We start from the raw sequence: 18,914 nt of genomic DNA on the forward strand, positions 1-18,914 counted from the left end.
ACCATGTGATCACAGTATTCCCATGAATGCTTTCCCCACCAGGCCATGCATTAAATACAAGCCTGTGTAGGCTCTCATAGTGGAAAAAGGCAACCTCCATTCTTGGAGGATTCAAGTGAAGCATGCTCTTGTAAGGAATGGTTGTCTTTATCAGAGTCCTTCCGGCTCTGCACCCGGGGACGACAGCTGCCTGGCACACCTATTTCCACCTTCCACCCCCTCATCCATGACAGACCCTGCTAATTAATCACACCATCCCCACAATCACCCACCCTGAGCACAGAAGTAGCTTCGAAATCCTTCTCCACACCCCACCTTGGGCAGAGCTACCAAACCTATTTGCCCTCACCAGTATAGAAAGAACATAGCCAGTTATCCCCATGTGGTTTGGGGAGAGACCTGTTTCCAGAATGTTCTCTCTCCAGTGCATGAAATCTCACCACTGATTACTTTGGTTTAGCTTTCCCCAAGACCACTATTTTTTAAAATGTCTAGCCTACTGGGAGGAATGATGCACGAGTCTTCCCCACCTTAGCACAAATGTGGTTATCAGTGCAATGTGGGAGATTTCAAAGGAGATTTTTTTTAAAGGCGGGGGGCACCATGGGAGAGAGAGCTAGGATCTGCTGCGCTAAAGCCAGAATATATTGAGGGAGTGGGAGACTCATTTCCAGTGACTCTCCACATACCCAGGTTCTTTTTATCTGAAACTAACAAGTGCTCCTTCCTTTCATTTTTAATATAGGGTCCTCCAGGCCCCCCAGGCTTCCCTGGTCCTGATGTGAGTATACATTTTCTTGGGGCATGTGGCCTCCTACCACTAAGTGTTCTGGTTTCCCCAGAGAGACTCTGGTTTGCTTAAACACACTTTCTGGCAAAAGACTGCATTCTAATTTAAGTTCTTGGAGCTTGTTTAGTAATTGATTTTGTTTTTCCTCCCCGCAATGCTGTGCCCCAGGGGAATATGGGGTTAGGTTTCCAAGGAGAGAAAGGAGTCAAGGTAAATAGATTTTGGAAAATACAATCTGCATTCCATATGCTCCCAGTACCATCTCTAGCTACACACATGTGCCTGCTCGGTTTAAGGGGAATTGGATCTTTGCCTCGGGAAATGAGTACTTCCCATTCCATGTGGGTCCCAGAGTGGGATTCCAGGAGGGGCTGCGAGCACGCAGGGGTGCTTTTTTCTTCCTGGGGTCTTTTTTCTCCCAAATACTGTAGTCTCCCTGCTTCTGACCTGTGAAGTGTGCATGTCTTAGAAACGCACTCAGTTGAAATTGCTTCCCTCCTCCTTCCACCTGGGTATTACCCTGATGTTCTGTATATTGTGTCACCTTCCTTTTCCTTTTCTTTGCTTCTCCTCTTTCCTCCATCCTTCCTTTTCCTCCTCTTCCTTCTCCTCCTGTCTCTCTATGCCCTCTATCTCTTCCTCAACCTCTCACCATTCTTTTCTACATCCCTTCCCTCATTCCCCTGTTTCTGTCTGCATAAGCCATAGAGTGATTTTGGGAAGCTTGAGGGAGCCTGGGAGCTTGGCCTCTTCACCCCTCACGGCTGCCTTTTTTAGATCACACTGCCTCCAAGGAGCAAATCCAACCTCCAGTGTTCTAACTCAGACTTCACTGCCTCTGCTCATGCTCTTGGCAAGGACTGCACCAATTAGAGTCTGATCACCATTGCCAAGAGGTGGCCAATTTCCTTGCTCAAAGGCCTTTTTTTTTTCCTCTCTCTCTCTCTTCTAAATACCCTTTGATGCATGACCCTGGCAACCACGAACCTGTGGTTTCCCTTCACCCATCTGGCTTTTTCCCTCTGGTACAAAATGCATTTGGCCAGGCTTATAATTCTTCCTACCCCTTTGGTACCAAGAGTTTTGTTTCCTCGGTGAGGCAAGGGTGAGGGTAAAGAGAAAGGAATGGACAGTCTATTTGTGAATGACATCCAGAGGACAAACCTTTCTGCTTTGCTTAACATTCCCTTTGATCTTACAGGGGGATGTTGGCCTCCCAGGCCCTGCAGGACCCCCACCATCTACTGGGGAGCTGGAATTTATGGGATTTCCCAAAGGGAAAAAAGGATCCAAGGTAGTGAACATTTAAGCCTAGGAAATGCTAACCACCCTTTTCCTATTAATACCAAAGTTCAACTCTAATAACCAGACTCTACTGGAAGAAAAGAGGGTTCTGGGTCATGCTTTTTTGTTTGGAAGTGAGGGTAAAACCTTCTTTGTGTTATCCCCTGTGGAAAACTTTCTAAAAAGTCTGTGTTTGCATGTGTGGATATGAGTGTGCCTGGGCTTCTGAGCATTTGTTTAAGTCATATTTTCTGTGGTTTGGTTTCTCAGATTCAATTACCAAGATGCTAAATAACTTAAAACAAATGTTAAGTACTTGGGCTTTTTTTTTCCTCCTAACTCCCAACACTCTCAATACTTATCTTGTCCCCAAAGCGCTGTGACAGGACACATAGGGTATACTGGTTACTTTACCTTTTTAAAGAAGTTATTGCCTGTAAAACTTGACCCTACAAATCAGGTATACTGTCACCAAGTGGCAGTAGATTCCCTAATTCGCCTGATATGAACTACTGTGGCTGAAGCTGTGGACCTGTTTAACTGAGATACGTTATAATCTCTATTTTGTTGTGAGTGAGTGTAAATCTGGTAATTTTCAAATGCCTGTATGCTGTTAGGGTGATAGATACCTTTCAGTATCCTGCATTCCCTTCCATTGTAGGGTTCCCTTAAGTTTTGTGATTCTGTGCCTATGGTCAAGGGACCCAGGTGGGGGAAGGTGTTTACTCCCATTTCTTTAATTTTGTCTTTGTGAAAGCAATAGCTCCAGGCCCTCTTCAGGTTTACAGAAAGTAATCATTAATTTGGAAACAGTTTGGGAGCTTATGAAAGATTACCTGTCTCCCTGATCATTCCCAAGACCTTAAGGACCCCTTCCGTGACACAACTAGGTAAATTAGCATATTGGGGAAAGACAGATTACAGTGTTACGGGTTCCCATCCAAACTGTAATTGTTACTTTTTCCCCCAAACTGTTGCTTTCTTTGCAGCCTGGAATTTGCAACAGGGAATCAACTGAATGGCTCCTGTCTCTAGAAAGAGAGCAGATGATCATCTTTTCCATCTCCCAATTAGCTTCAACATTTGAGATTCTGTTTTAGACAGTTTTCATTCCCTGCTATGGGTCTTGGTCCTTCCCATACCACAGGGGCTCCTCAAACTGATATCCTGGTACAGCTATTAGTTGGGGATCCTGGGTAATTTATACTATCTGACACCCTCTTTGTTGCCCACTGCTGAGCCCAAGCAACTCATGGGATCCATATCCTTTATGTTCACTGTTTCCTGCTGCTACTCACTAATCTTTGGTTCATTTTCCAGGGTGAACCAGGGCTTCCAGGTTTCCCAGGAATAAGTGGCCCTCCGGGTCTCCCGGTAAGTCTCCCCATTTGGTCAACATGTATTCAAAGACCTGCTTGGATAAAAGCTATAGCAATAGAAAGCTAACAGGAAGCTAACCTCTTCCTGTGATTATTGGAGAGCATTCTACCATCTTCTTTATTAGAAGGCCTTTAAGGAAATGTTCTTGTTTCTCAAACCCATGGGGACATTAGCATGGTTCTCCACTAGGCTATATATCTTAGCAGTTATTAGCTCAAGTTGTAAATTGAAAACAGACCTAGGCTTGACTTCTGATTTCACCAATTTCTAGCTATGTGACCTTGGACAAGTTTCTCAACCTTCTTGAGTTCCAGCTTCCCTCAAAAAAAAAAAAGGAGGGGGGATGATAATGGCATAGTTATGAGGATTAAATGAGATAATATACATGGAAAGGACTTCATATGTGCCCAACATGTATCAGTTGTTCAGTAAATGGTAGTTAATCTTAGTAATCCTGTCTTCACTCTCCTATCTGCCCTTGTATCTTAGTGTCTTTCCCTCAACATGTACCTTTTGAGGGTGCCTAGGTCCCAGGCCGGTGCGTCTAGACATTCTGCTGCACCACAGTAAATAACAGTTAAAGAAGTAAAAGTTCTTCTCCTTGAAGAGCATTCATTCTAACGGGGGAGTGAGGCAAGTAGACACAATAAACAAGCAAACAAATGAATCAAGAACAGGTTCAAATTGTAAGAAGAGATACACAGAAAGTTAAAGAAAGACTAAAGTGATGGAGTGTGGAGTGAGAATGGGGGTGAGCTACTTTGGGCAGAGCAGTCACAAAGGGCCTCTCTAAGGAAGTGCACATTGAAGAAGCAAGTCCTGTGAGGATCAGGAAAAGCTTTTTTGGCCTAAGGAACACCAAGACCCTTTTGAGCAACCCAGCAAGAAAACAAGCAGGTGGAGCACGGCGAGCAAGGGCCAGATCATGGAGCCCTCTGTAGGTCAAATGTGGCTTTTATGTTAAATAGAATGGGAAGCTATCAGAAGGCTCTAGCTTGCATTTTTATTAAAGATTTATTTACTTATTTTAAAGAGAGAGAGCACGAGCGGGGACAGGGGCAGAGGGAGAGAGAGAATCTCAAGCAGACTCCCTGCTGAGTGTGCAGTCCAAAGTGGGGCTTGATCTCAAGACTCTGAGATCATGACCTGAGCCAAAATGAAGAGTCCGACGCCACACGGACTAAGCCACCCAGGGGCCCCTCTAACCTGCTTTTTTAAGATCACTCTGGCAGGGGTTGGAGGTGGGGTGTGGAGGATGAGAGGAGGCTGAGGCAGCAAACAGAAGCTACTACATCAGCCCCAGGGAGAGATGAAGCCAATTTGGACTATGGTGATAGCAGTGAAAATAAGAGAGAAGTGCATGGAGTGAAATGTAAAAAAAAAAAAAAAATGTATACTTGTTATTATGGAGCATTTTAAACAAATGCCAAGAAGAGAGAATGGCATAATGATCCTGCTGCGTATTCATCATTTAGCTTTGACATTTAGCAACTAAGGCAAGCTGAAGCAAATAACAGACTTATTTCAACATAGAGGAATTCAGTATTTCTAGGAGATAAGAACTTTTTTTTATTTTATTTATTTGACAGACAGAGATCATAAGTAGGCAGAGAGGCAGGCAGAGAGAGAGGAGGGGAAGTGGGCTCCCTGCTGAGCAGAGAGCCCGATGTGGGGCTCGATCCCAGCATCCTGGGATCATGACTTGAGCCCAAGGCAGAGGCTTAACCCACTGAGCCACCCAGGTGGCCCGGAGATAAGAACTTTTTAAAAGCATAGTTATGAGGTACCTGGGTGGCTCAGTTAAGTGTCTGATTCTTGGTTTCAGCTCAGGGTCAGATCTCAGGGTCGTGAGATTGAGCCCCATCCTTGCTCCCCCTTTCCCAGTTCGGGAAATTCCCTAGTTGTACAAGTGGGTCCAGCCATCTCCGCTGGCTCGGCTGAGGCCGTGGGGAGCCTGCTTGGGATCGGGGTGGGGGAGAAGCTTGGACAGAGGGCAGCTGCGTGGTGACCTGCCTCTCAGGCGGCCATGCCTCTGAGGACCCGTGCCCAAAGTGGCCATCCCTGGGCCACGGGGCTGACATCCCCAGGCTCCAGACTAGCATTCGCAGCATGCCTGCTCCTTGTACCACCTGCTTTACCCCTACCTCAGTGACTACGTCACCCCCCCATCCCCTTATTCCTGGCCACGTGACTGAAGTTGAATTTTTGCAGAGCCACTAATGTCCTTGAACCAAAAATAGCAGGAGACCAGGACCCTAGCCAACAGGCCTAGGAGCAGCTAAGCCAGTGCTCTAATGAGGCCATCCTGGACATGGGTAAGAAGGGGTTTGGGAGCAGTGGGCATAGGACCAACTGCTCCTGGCAAGGACTGACTGTGACACAGTGGGGTCCCAGGACATCTTGCTAGAACAACTTGGTCAGCAGGGCCCTGTACGGTGCCTCCCTGCACTGGTGGACAAGCTGCACCTACATACCAGTAACTTGCCCAGTCATGTCTGTCACATTGGCTTTAACCGCCCCCCCCCAACACACACATAAAGAAGTTTCTTTGATTTTTTTTTCCTTTTTAAACTTTTTAGTGTTTTATACACACACACACACACACACACACACACACACACACACACACACACACGGTAGCGAAAGCTCTCTGGGAAAGCAAGAGTCCAGAGACAGAAAGGTCTGCTTTTATTTATTTTTTAAATTTTTAAAAAAGATTTTATTTATTTATTTGCAAGTGAGAGAAAAAGAGAGAGAGTGTGTGTGCATGAGCAGGGGAGAGGCAGGCAGACGGAAAAGGAGAAACAGACTCTCCTGCTGAGCAGGGAGCCCACCCTGGGATGCAATCCCAGGACACCGGGATCAGGATCACGACTTGAGTCGAAGGCAGTCGCTTAATTGATTGAGCCACCCAGACAGTCCTCCCTACCCACGCCTTTCTGCTTTCTGAAGCAGGAGGACAAGGTCCTCTTGTCTTTGCAACTGTGGGCAAGACAGGTAGACAGCATGAGAGTTCCTGGACCTGTTTCACCTGTTGCTTTGTTCTCTAGGTCATTCTATTGAATTCAACAAGGATGTATGGAACGACCTTGTATATGTGTGGCATGCAGTAGCGTGTCTTAGAGGAGATGGAAGGGAGTGTGGTACAGACCTTCTGCTTACAGATTCCTACATAACCCATCTAAGTGCTGATAAGAGTCTGGGGCAATGTGGGCTGCCCCAGCTTCCATGGACAGGTCAGAGAAGGCCACACGGCACTTGGCTTTGGAGGCCCAGAGACGCATTCCACCAGATGGCAGCATGCCTTGGTTTACAATTTGAGATGCAGCACTGCGCTTTCAAATACGTTTGTGTTCAACTTGACCCATGGACCTTTCAAATAGAAATCCTATTCAGCATGAGGCCTGAGCCATAAGCCTTACAACTAGAGATGGAGGAAAAACAGAAAGACAAGTGGGAACCAAAGTCTGCTTTGAACTAGACCCTTTACAGATGCACTCTCCACCCTCTGCCCCACAATGGAAACGCTACACACACACATACACACACACACACACAGAGTGCCCTACATGAAAAAACAGTAACAATAGCTAAGAAAAAACCACTTGGGCCTAGAAAGCTAAGGGCTATTCAGCCAACTCCCAGTACCCATTGGAATGCTTTTAGTATATAAGAGGAAGAAAAAACAAGAAGCAGGATTCAGGCACTGGGTACACAGCCGGCTGAGCCACGAGACGTGCCAACAACATTTACTGTCTTCCACAAGCTTACATTCTAGAAAGTGTCGTGGCTCCTTCCACTCTCACAATAGGCCTAAATGTTGTTTGCCAAAACCTATGCTCCAGAAATTCCACATTTAAACAATAACAGCAAAATGGCCTCAGCAAAGTCTGCCGTGAAAGACATTATCTACTTTGGTAGTGAACTCTTCTGTACTTCAAGGGCCCAGAATATGCTTGCCTTGGACCCAGAGGGAAGGAAGCTTTCTCACTCACTCTGCTTTTTTTATTTCTGCTTGTCTCTAGAGAACCCCCAGGTCATGTTCTTGGCTGCAAGCCCTCACCTCCTGTGAGCAGGGCAAGAGGGGTTGAAGACCGTGTCATAGTGCCTTTTGGAGTGCTGCTAGGGCCCACAGGTGTCTAGACCACACCTAGATAGAAAGAATCCTTCCCACTGAAGAGGATGATGCAGCCATCATGCCTCCGAAGGACAAAGTGCTTCCCTCTGGCATTGACCCCCAAGGATGAACACAGTTCTCAGGCCCTATAAGGGGCATCATAGCTATGTGGACTAACAAATGGAGATAATTAGATATTTAATAATTTCTCTGCTGTTAGTCCATGTAGCTATGAAGACATGTAATCATGTTTAGGGGGACAAGACATTACTTCTAAAACCAAGAGGGAACTTTGAATGAGTGATCCAGACTCTTCCCCGGTCCTGTAGGGGGCTTCTCAGGCAGTGACAAGAGACTCAGTGTGGTAAGCCTCCCCAGTGGGAAGGGCACTGATTCAAAGTTAACCTCCCTGCTTTGGATGGAGCCAGGAGACCTCTGAGAAAATGGATATTTATAACTTGTGGTTTCTTTTTTTTTTCCTTTAGGGATTTGGAACTGCTGGAGAAAAAGGAGAAAAGGGAATCCCTGGCTTCCCGGGACTTAGGGTATGAACCTAGAATGTTGCTTGCCTGGGTCTGTCAGGTTATCCGGTCCATTGGGTCCATTTTTTTGTCCTGTTCGCATCTTTATGTTGTATAAATTGATAGCCACCGAAGTTTCTCTTATTTCTCTTCCTCAACTCTCCACTAGGCCCCTGAGACCCCTCCTTTCACTTTGCCCCCATTTCCTGGACTTAATGGCTCTCTTGAATAAGGAATTCAGCCAACTTCCTTTCCTTGCCATCATAGAGAATTGTCTTCTGGATTAATCATGGGGTGAACTTGTCCTGACTTCACTACTTTCTCTCCTGGGGGAATGTAGGCTAGGGTGCGGATGTTGTAGTAATGGAAGAGGGCTGAGTATAATCTTTAAAGGATAGAAACAAGCCTGGGATGGTCTATAACATAATGAGTGACATTTGCAGTCAATAATTTCCAGTAATAACCCCTCTTCAAGAGGAGGAAATAATTGTTAGCCTTTATGATTCTAAGTGCTTTAGGCACATAGCTATTCGGCTATAAGCAATTGGCCAGCCTTAGCCTTAAAGAGGTAACATTTAGAGAACTGTGATTTTGGCTTAATCATAAACCTCATTAAGAATCTTTTGAGTGTTCAGCAATGTTTGCCCTTTACCCTGCCATTTATTTCTCTACTTTTCTCTACTCCCTTTTCTTGAAAAGACATAATCACCAGCAAAGAATGCAGTTGGGGTGAGAGACAAGAGGCCCTCCCACAATCTGTTTAAAAATGTCATGACTTGGAACTAATGCAGACTAAGCATAATACCACCCAGTCTTTCTACCAAATTCCACCCAGCACTTAAAATGCTTCCATTTATTTTGCTCTTTAAAAATGCTCTGTATGGCTATTCAGTCTGATGGATTAGTGCTTAGAAGTCATTAAGCCAGGTCTAGGGACATTCTCATACCTGATTTTAGAAGCTGGCTAAGTCCTGAACTCAGTGGGAAAGCTTTGTTATGTAAGTCTACTGGCTTTTTCTAATGTGGGTTATTAATCTTTCTAAGGTGGATCCCTTCTCTTCACAGGGTCCCATGGGTTTGGAAGGATTCCAAGGCCCTCCAGGCAGTCAGGTATTTTGGTTATTATCACTAATCAAAAGGTCCCCTTGCTTTACTTAACATGGCCTCAGTCCAGAGGGAACTACTGCTTATGGTACAAATTGTCTACCTCCCTTTCATGGGTATAATCTCAGCTGCTCTCTTCTTTTGTCTTCATCCATGAGGCTGAATATCCAGGGTTGACCAATCCAGGGCCATTCCATGGTCCTACTGCTTCATTATGTTATCAGGGGCTAGCAAGGCCAGCCTGCTTGTATTGATCCTTAGCCTTGGGGCCCATATACCTCCTAACAGGCAAGTTGGCTACCTCAAGCCAAACTGCCTTTTGGAACATTCTACACCCTCCAGAGTTGGGTAGAATCCATGCATACCCTGAAAGGTCTGCCCTATGCTGTTTGCCCTGGCCTCATCCAAAGACCAGTCCCTCTTATGCTCTTAGACATTTGACTTAGTTCTGTGTTTCTGTCACAGGGCAAGAAGGGGGCCTCAGGTTTCCCTGGGCTTAATGGATTCCCAGGAATGAAGGTAATGTTGGGAAGTGAAAATCCAGGATAAGGGGCAGTGGAAGGGTGAAGAATTTCCATAATGCTGTTTAGTCCATTTGGCCATTCTAAGAAAGTTTCACAGATGGGGTGGCTTATAAAAAAAACAACAGAAAATTACTTATTCCTCGCTGGTCTGGAGGCCGGAAGGCCGAGATCAGGGTGCTAGCATGGTTGAGTGAGGGTCCCTTTCCGGTTACTGCTTCTCACTGTGTCCTCACATGGTGGAAGGGGCAAGCTAGCTCTCTCAGCCTGCTCTTCTAAAGGCACTAGTCCCAATTGTGGGGGCTCCACGCTCATGACCTGATCCCCTCCCAAAGGCCCCATCTCCTAATATCATCCCTTTGGGCATTTGGTTTTCAAAATGAATTGGGGGCAGGGGAGATACAAACACCTGGACCATAGCAAATGCCTACCTATGAGATGAAGTATTCTTTCCATATTTTAACTTCTTAAATCTTACTCTTTCATGTGAAGTGCATGAACCCTACTTTGAGCACACAAAACCAGTGAGCCTTCCTTGGATACTGCTTGATCAGAAGTAGACTAAGAGCGGGGCGGTGGGGTGGGTGGCACATGGGAGAGGGTGGCAGGAGCAAATCCATCTCTACAAGGAGGAATATTCTACTACTGACATTGCTTAGAATTGCCAAATTTTTGGTTTTATGATTGTTTTAAAAATTATCTACAGACAAGCATCCCCTTATCACCTGTACTGGGGGCAGGCAGCTCCCACCACCCCCACCAGATATGCTACTGTATCTGATTCTGATAACTGAGTCCCCTGGACTCAGGACTCCTTTGACTTCATCTGCCTGAAATCATCTGCTAACAAAGCTTATGACAGCAGCAAAGTCCTGGGCCTGCTTTGGGTGGGAAAAAAAGTTGAAACTGCCCCTTCCTTTAGACCTCTCTGGTGTGGCAACATTGTCTATTCTTGGGATCTGTGTCCCAGACCCAGAAGCAGATGACCCGGGAGTTGGGTTGCTGAATAAAATTGGGATTCCTTATTTTTGACAGGTGTGCAAACTGAGTGTCAGGCCCCTAGTGTCCTTTGCATTGCCTTCATCTGAAATTTACTGGACCTAGCTGGCCCCGGGAATCAGGAGTTGCAGAAGGAGAAAGCTTTCATTTTCCTGGGGGAATGGCTTTGAGGGCACATAGAGCTTGAGTGATAAGGTCATTGGAAGTTTGCGTTTAACCAATTGAATCTTTACAGGGTGAAAAGGGTGCCATTGGCTTGCCAGGCCCAGATGTTTTCATCGATACAGATGGTGCTGTGATCTCAGGTGCAACTTCTCATTGATTGGAGTGAAAAAGAAAGGACTAGGGGTTACATCTATATTCCCTATAATTGTTAAGAGGACACTTTTTCAGCCACTGTATCGCTGCTCAAGCCAATGCCCTCAAGGGCCCCTCATGGGTCCTGTACTTGGGGAATGAAGCTAACTCCAATGTATTTGGGCAAAGAAGCCAAGGCCTCTACTCCATGTTTGTATTGGGCCCACCAAGACTAACTAGGGTTTTGGTCAGACTGGGCCTGGACTTGCTGAAAGTTGTTCTCCTAATGATGCTAGGGAAGGATTGATATCCTCCCTGGCTAGGCTTACTTCAGCCTGATACAATGGGACACTTGGGATCTTATCTGCATGATCCCATGCCTGCTTGGGTTTGACAACTGCATAGGAAGTGGAAAAGTATCCAAATATCTAACAATGTTCCCATTGCCTTCTCCAAACATCTGTATGCCCACTGTCTCCTGCAACTTCTTGCTTAAGCAAAGTCTTCTATGACTGTACCTCTTTTGCCTCAGTCTCTGAAATTGTTTCTCCCCTCTCATCCTCTCTGGCCCATGCCCTGTCCAGTAAACTCATTGAAACTAAGGTTTTAATGGTTGATAGTAACTTCCTGGGAACCTATTGGCATAATGTGAATAGTAGACTTCAACACCCTCATCCAAATGGTAGACATTTGAGGCATGACAGAAGGTTGATAGTAGTAGAAGACCCTTCCTAGTTCTTAGCAGATCTTACCATGGAAGGTTAGCCCTAGCCGGACAGGTTCTGAACACTAGTGGAGCCTTAGCTCCTGCCGGCCCATGATTACATGAGACCGTTAGCATCTGGGAGACCTGTGAAGGGCGAGAAAGAGACTTCTACCTGAGGACATCTCCTTGCAACCCTTCTTAGGCATTATTCTGTGCCATTTGTGGGCCTCCTCTGGGTTTGCTTACTCCCTTTTTTTTTTTTTTTTTTTTTTCATCATGATGCCAGGTTATCCTGGAGACCCCGGTATGCCAGGCCTCCCAGGACTTAAAGGAGATGAAGGCATCCAGGGCCAGCCTGGCCCTTCTGGTGTCCCCGGCTTACCGGCTTTACCAGGTGAAACAAACTAACCCACCCCCTGCACAGACATGCTGGTGCCCAGCATCCCCTTCGGCATCCCCATCTGGTCTGGGTACATACCTAGCCAAAGTCAATGGAAAGGTAAACTGTAGTCACTAAGATCCCCACCACCAGCCCAAGGCTAATGTATAGGATAGGACCTGGCCAAGCAGCTTTCCTTTGGCCTGATGATGTGGTGTTGCTGGACAGGTAATCCTTTTGGGGTTTGCAGTAACTGCAGGGGACCGGTGTTCGACAGCTGGAACCCTGTCACTCTTCAGTGGATTTGCCATCCCAGCTGATGCTTGCCAGCAGGGGCTAACAAAAGCCAAGAGGAGTACAAAAGTATCCAGACCCTCATTCTGTGCTTAACTCAGACACTAAATAGCCCAGGAGCCTATGACTGAAGCCACCATTAGAGGAGCACACCCATACATCATTCTTTAGTAGTAAATAGAGAAATGCCATGCTAGATTCTCAGAGGCCATGATGAGGCAAATGTAAGTTCAGGCAGGACTTTGACAGGCAACAGTTTCAAAGTTCCTTGGGGATAGACATCTGTAAGGATGCCTGTGCTTTGAAAGCAACCACCACTGAGGTTGAAAAATCAAAAAGGAGGAGACTGGAGACCAGGCTTCCCGCTCAGGTTCACCACCAAAAAGCTCTGCACCCTTGACCATGTTCCCCCATGTCCTCTGCAGCTGCCCTCTGTCCAAGCTTCTCCCCCACCCCGATCCCAAGCAGGCTCCCCATGGCCTCAGCCGAGCCAGCGGAGATGGCTAGACCCACCTGTACAACTAGGGAATTTCCCGAACTGGGAAAGGGGGAGCAAGGCTACGTGGGAGTCTGGATGGGGCTCGATCTCACGACCCTGAGATTGCGACCCTGAGATCCTGACCCTGAGCTGAAACCAAGAGGTTGGCCTAGATGACTCCTAGGACCCTTCAAGCTCTGATGCAAAAGAAGGGCAAATGGTCTCCCCAATTCTTCCTTTGGAGGGAGTTCCCAGCATATGCTGCTGCTTGGAGCACCCCCAGAAGAATAGGATGACATGATTTGCATTACTTATTACATTATCATTACATTATTATTATAATTACATCATCATCATCATCATCATCATCATTATTATTATTACATTATTACATTACATGATTTGCATTGCTTATCCTTCCAGGTATCCCAGGTGCCCTAGGGCCCCAAGGAGTTCCAGGTCTGAAGGGGGACCAAGGAAACCGAGGCCGCACCACAGTTGGGACAGCTGGCCCCCCTGGCAGAGATGGTTTGCCAGGCCTGCCTGGCCTACCGGGCCCACCTGGTAAGTCCTTCATGTTTCTCTTTGGTCTTGAGACTCAGGTGTGATCGGAACTGCAGAACAGTCATGATTCTTGAGGGAGAGAGTATCTCATAGGAGAAATAGCCAGGACCTGTGGTGCTCCTGGGTCAGAGCTGCCACAGGCTAATGACCAGAGTGGTCAGAGCACTCACCCACAAGCAAGTAAGCTAAGGCCACCTCGAAGCCTGAAAGCTGCCTGATGCCTTCCAATCTGTGTAGTCATTTCATCCTACCCTCTGTTGTTCCCAGCCCCTCCATCTCTGGTCTCACAGCTCCTGAAGAAGCAACGCTGGCTCTCTCTCAAGCTTCCTCTGGTCCTCAGGGCTCCAGGGGGGCGGGGAGTGGCTGGGAGCCTGAGACATGGGAAGCCAAGCCTGGGTCCTCAAGACAGTTGCTCCAAGCCTCTACAGGGCTTATTCTTATGTCTTCTACTTGAGCATGGGTTCTAGATTCTAAGAGAAAGGGTGGACACAGGCCCAGCATGTTTTGTCATCATCTAAGCCCCATGACCATGTCATCTGAACCCTGGGAAGCTTGTACCCATTTCCTCTGTTGTCCCAAGAGCATTTTCTGGGGTAGACATTGGGACTGCTCATTTACTGAAGCTGTCTTGGTCATTCCTGTCCCCTCGGTGTCTAGTCTAGTGCCTGGAACATGGTAGTCCTTCTGTGTGAACCTCAAGGACACAGGCCTTAGCAACTGAGCTGCTGTGCTGAGTCATACATGATGCATCAATCTTTGTGTTTCCCTTTTCCTGAAGGTCCCACATTTGAGACTGGAACCCTACAGAATGCAGAGCCAGGCTTCCCTGGTCTCCGAGGAGAACAAGGTCCAAAAGGAAACCCTGGCCTCAAAGGAATGAAAGGTGACTTTTTGTTTTTGGTCCCCTTGGGTTTTTATGTTCCCCTAAAATCCTTGCAGAAGACTTTCTGGGGCATGAGCCGACTAACAGCTTTGGGAACCTGAACAGAAGTAGTTGGGGGGGTCTGATTGGGGATTTGATTATAGGATTGTTGGCAAAGCTCCATATTTTGGGCTCAGAGACTGAGGCTGGTAATCGAGGTCACAGGGGACAAAGTGGTTCCCGGGCTCTTCTTCCTCTTCCTCTTCCTACGCCATCTGCCAGCAGAAGCTGTGGCCGGTAGCCCCGGCTATCAGCCCGCACACGCTGCAGCCCTTCCCAGCGTGCAAGGCCAAAGGCCGGAAGTCACTTCTCATTAACTTCAGCCGGAAGGAAAGGACTCTGAACAGGTCAAGACCTGGGCCTCCAAAAAAGCCAACAGGCCCTAGGAAAACAACCACGGGTCCCCACTGAGGGGGAAGGGCTGATTGATTAACGCAGCCTTCGGCGGCACAGCTCTGTCCATCATCTTACGGCCTCTGGGTCATTCCTCTGTTGCACACTCTTGAGAGCCGGATGTTAAAGTGCAAAGCAATCAATTCATTTCAGTTGCGGCCCAGGCCAAGGTGGAAGAAGAGGTGAGACTGCAGGCCGAGGAGAGGTTTGGGGATGGCCGAGGGGTTTCAAGTACCTGAGATCTTTCCTCTTCTGTTGCAGAATGACCAGCTCACCTCAGCCTCAAGTAGAGCGGTCCTCGCTTCCTCTTCCCTGATCTCAGTGCCACCTCCTAGCATGTCACTACTTAATTAGATCCATCTTTGTTGTATAGCTCCAAGGAGGACTATTTGGAGGGAAAAGGAAGGGAATTGCAAGCTTTGACTTAGGATGTGAGCCTGGGCTCTTCCCTGACTCACCATAGAGTTGTTCAGGGTGCAGATCCCTGCATTCATATTATTCTTTTTTCTTGGAAAGGTTGTCCACTTTGTTTAACCATTGTCTTTTTTTTCCCCTAGGGGACTTGGGCTTCTGTGCCTGTGATGGTGGTATCCCTAACACTGGACCACCTGGGGATCCAGGCCTGCCTGGGCCCCCCGGCCTCATAGGCCTTCCAGGCATTAAAGGAATCAGAGGAGATCCAGGCTCTGGGGGTGCACAGGGCCCATCAGGGTCTCCAGTAAGTCTCACCCAACTTTTGCTGGGAGGGAGCACTGGGAGCTCTCCAGGGCCCCTTATTCTCACCCCATGTGCTTTCCTAAAACACAGGAGAGATGGGGATAAAACAAAGCTTCAGGATTTGGATCTGTAGTATGAAAAAGTCAGACCAGATGATGTGCAAAGTCCCCTTCTGCATCCTTCCCTCCGCTGTCCCTCCCTTCCTCAATTCTTCCCTTCCTTCCACAAAATCATTTGCGTTTGCCTAGCACGCTCCGGGGCCCTGAAGGTAAAAATCAAACTAAGACAAGGTTACCATCCTCAAAGATTTAAACTTTGAGAAAGGATAAGAAAATCGGTGGACAGTTGTGCTCCAAGATGATGGCATATTCAAGTGCCTAGAGTGGTGCCAAAAGGTACCTAAGGATCTGCTTCAGGTCAGACCTAGGCTGGGTGCCTGAGTCCTACCCTGTCTCCATCTCCTGATTCTGCCCTTTTGTCTCTTTATCAGGGTTTATTTGGGCCTCACGGTCCTGTGGGCCCCAAAGGAGAGAAAGGGGAACCGACTCTCAGTTCAGGATCAGGGGTGCCAGGGGAGCAAGGTGATCCTGGCCCCCAGGGGCTCCCTGGGGAGACCGGAGCCCCAGGCAAGGATGGAATACCCGGCTTACCAGGTCTGCCAGGACTCCCGGTAAGTTGATCATTACTGGGTGACGAGCTCTATAAATCCTCACATCTGACTTCAGTCAGCGGTGGGGGAGGGGGTGGGGGGGCAGTTCTGATGGCCACTAGACCATGAGACAGGGCAGAACAGAGTCCCCAGCATCTCTTCTGGCCTTGGCCACTAATGCTCTCTGCTCTGTGCTTCTCCTTTCAGTAATATGGGAACCTTTCTCTGGGCCTGGGTCACCTTCTCAGTTGATAAACCCCCGTAACCATTGACCCTATTGCTTAAAATGACAGTTACCCTGCTCCTGTTTCCTACCCCCTTCCCCACCACTGATCTAGGAGGTTTTGCGTGATCAGATCTCCGAGGGTTGACTAGCTTTGTTCCCATTAACCAAACCAGAGGAATTGATTGAGAAACTAGAGGGATCGAGGATTTTAGCCAAAAGTGAAGCATTGGCCACATTGGTTACCTCTTTCCTGTGGTCGGAAGCCTCTCCTGATCCATCTTTCAATTGGACTTTCATTCTTTCTTCTGTGTTATCTAGGGTGATGGTGGACAGGGCTTCCCAGGTGAAAAGGGCTTCCCAGGACTTCCTGGTGAAAAGGGCCACAGTGGTCCAATTGGCCCCCCAGGAATTGGGCTGCCGGGATCTCCTGGACCTCGAGGGCTTCCTGGAGATCAAGGAATCAATGGATTACCAGGTCAACAAGGCCTCCCTGGGCTTCCCGGTAAGTCATGGAATCAGATGGCCTGAGCCCTGAAAAACTGACCCCCGGTAGAGTATGGCTATGACCCAGGTGCATGAAATGTGTCAGATGAATAGACTTGGCTGATTGCAATTTCTAAGGGATTTCATGTGGAAAAGGATCGTAATTATGCCATGGTACACACTGCACAGAGCAATGTAGATTTCAGTCCTACTTAGTGAGAAAACTTCGTAACAGACCAGTCTGAAAAGGTAACAGAGCTGCCTCGGGAGCTTATGAGAGCACAGTCTCTGGGAAATTTCAAGCGGATGCCGGATGGCCATTTTGTTATAATTACCATCAAAGTAATGAGCTGGAGATGGGATAGGTATCCTCTAAATTAGATGGTAATGTCATCAGCGAGGAAGGACCTTTCCTTCATTCCTGAGGTCTCAGATTGACAAGAGACCCTACTCGTATCTAGTCTTATCACTATTTTCTACCTTAAATCTTTCCCACTTAAAGAGCTTCTTTTTGTCCCTAAATTGCCGGAATTCTAAGGAGTGACAGCCCTGCTTGTAGATGGCAAAGGGGCCATGCTAATAACTCGCCTTCTTCCAGAGCAGCTCTTCATTCCAACTTTGGCGTCCATTTGGGAACCACCCTACTTATGGTTATCTGAAGTTTGGAAACTTGAAATTCGTCTCTCATTCTTCATTTGCAGTGCTTCTTATGTTCTTTCCTTCCTTTTCTTGCTGTCGATCTCTTGTTATCTCATGCCCAGCTTATCAAATATACCTCCATGCCTGTTAGAATAAGTGGAGGGTTGAAAGGAAGGATGGGTGGTTGGATGGATGTGTGGGTGAATGGGTGAATGGCAACAACTTCCTATGTGGCTTCTCCTCTCCTACCTCCAGACTTTCGCCCACTCAATTCTGCTATGAACACTGCTGCCAGTATAATATTTGTAAATTATTGCTGTCACTGTGTTTTGCCCTGGTATGAAGCCACAAATGGTGGCCTTTTTCTGGAATGTTCTTCCTTGTTTTTCTATTTCTGAACTGTTCTTCCTCTTTTTTTTCTATGCAGCCAGGTTTTACCTGTCTTTCAGGGTACAAGCCCCACTTTTCCACTAAGCCTTCTCTTGACCTCCCCAGGATGTCACTGCCACTTCAATTATGTATTTTCTTCTGTTAATGTTTTTGCTTTTCCCAACTGCTTCGTAAGCATCTGGATGCTAAGGAGGCAATCCTTTTTGGCATGTCTCCATTTGCCTAGTACAGTGCAAATTCCTTAAGAGACTAACATACACTTGCAGAAAAAGGGAATTCTCAGTAACCAAAAGGCCATTTCTTAGACCCGTTTCTTCTCTTTCTACCTTGACACCTTGAAGAATTACCAAAAAAAAAAAAAAAAAAAAGAAGACAGAAACCAGAGTTTGTCAATTTTTATTTCTCATAAAATCTACTTGTGTATGTTGTTATCACAAGGATGATGGTACAGGTTAAGAATCAATGATTCAAGATTCTTAAAACCAAGTCAATATTTCAGCTTATAGATTCCTATGAAGGCCGTAAGGAATTTTTATTTATCAGACTCAATCACTCTGCCTTTTGCAAGTCCTGGTGTCAGCCACAGCTTTGCATCCAGCTCTGTTCCCAGGGACATTATTCCTGGTCATTCTGTTGCTCTTCTGCCAACTGGGTCTTTATTCTACACCAACCATTTGTGCAGACAACTGGGTTTTAAACTGAGCTATACTGGGACGGTGCATACATACTTACATGCATTCAAATCGGATATTATCAGCATTCCGATTGCTTGACAATAGGCTGAGTCAACAGAAAGAGGCCGATGGGACCATTCCTACCCTAAACGTCACTAGGTCCCAGACACAGAAAGCTCTTAGGAATATAGTCCTATAGTAAACTCTAGCCTGGGAGATGCCTTATGCAGAAAATGGTCTTGTTGCAGTAACAAGATTTTCCAAAAAATTACTTCAACTGAGAGCATCAGCTTTCTTTTTTCTCTCCATGGCAACCAAACATAACTCCTCAAAACAAGCAATTTTGTTCCACACATTTTTAAAGACACATAACCTGTGAGCTCTAGA

The 18,914-nt window shown here is 46.9% G+C and overlaps 1 protein-coding gene across 4 annotated transcripts in view; it reads left to right on the top strand.

Annotated features, from left to right (window-relative positions):
• Nucleotides 1-18,914, top strand: part of COL4A6 (collagen type IV alpha 6 chain) — a 274,461-nt gene that overhangs the window by 229,094 nt on the left and 26,453 nt on the right. For all 4 annotated transcript variants that reach the window (XM_047715185.1, XM_047715188.1, XM_047715187.1 and 1 more), the window contains exons 10-23: nt 746-781; nt 959-1,000; nt 1,992-2,084; nt 3,395-3,448; nt 8,057-8,116; nt 9,158-9,202; nt 9,662-9,715; nt 10,952-11,021; nt 12,006-12,113; nt 13,294-13,434; nt 14,213-14,317; nt 15,307-15,467; nt 15,957-16,136; nt 16,660-16,843. In XM_047715185.1, coding sequence (XP_047571141.1) covers nt 746-781; nt 959-1,000; nt 1,992-2,084; nt 3,395-3,448; nt 8,057-8,116; nt 9,158-9,202; nt 9,662-9,715; nt 10,952-11,021; nt 12,006-12,113; nt 13,294-13,434; nt 14,213-14,317; nt 15,307-15,467; nt 15,957-16,136; nt 16,660-16,843 — 1,333 coding nt within the window. The remainder of the gene's footprint in view (nt 1-745; nt 782-958; nt 1,001-1,991; nt 2,085-3,394; nt 3,449-8,056; nt 8,117-9,157; nt 9,203-9,661; nt 9,716-10,951; nt 11,022-12,005; nt 12,114-13,293; nt 13,435-14,212; nt 14,318-15,306; nt 15,468-15,956; nt 16,137-16,659; nt 16,844-18,914) is intronic.

The sequence above is a fragment of the Lutra lutra genome, chromosome X, assembly GCF_902655055.1.
Source record: "Lutra lutra chromosome X, mLutLut1.2, whole genome shotgun sequence".
Taxonomy (NCBI): Eukaryota; Metazoa; Chordata; class Mammalia; order Carnivora; family Mustelidae; genus Lutra; species Lutra lutra.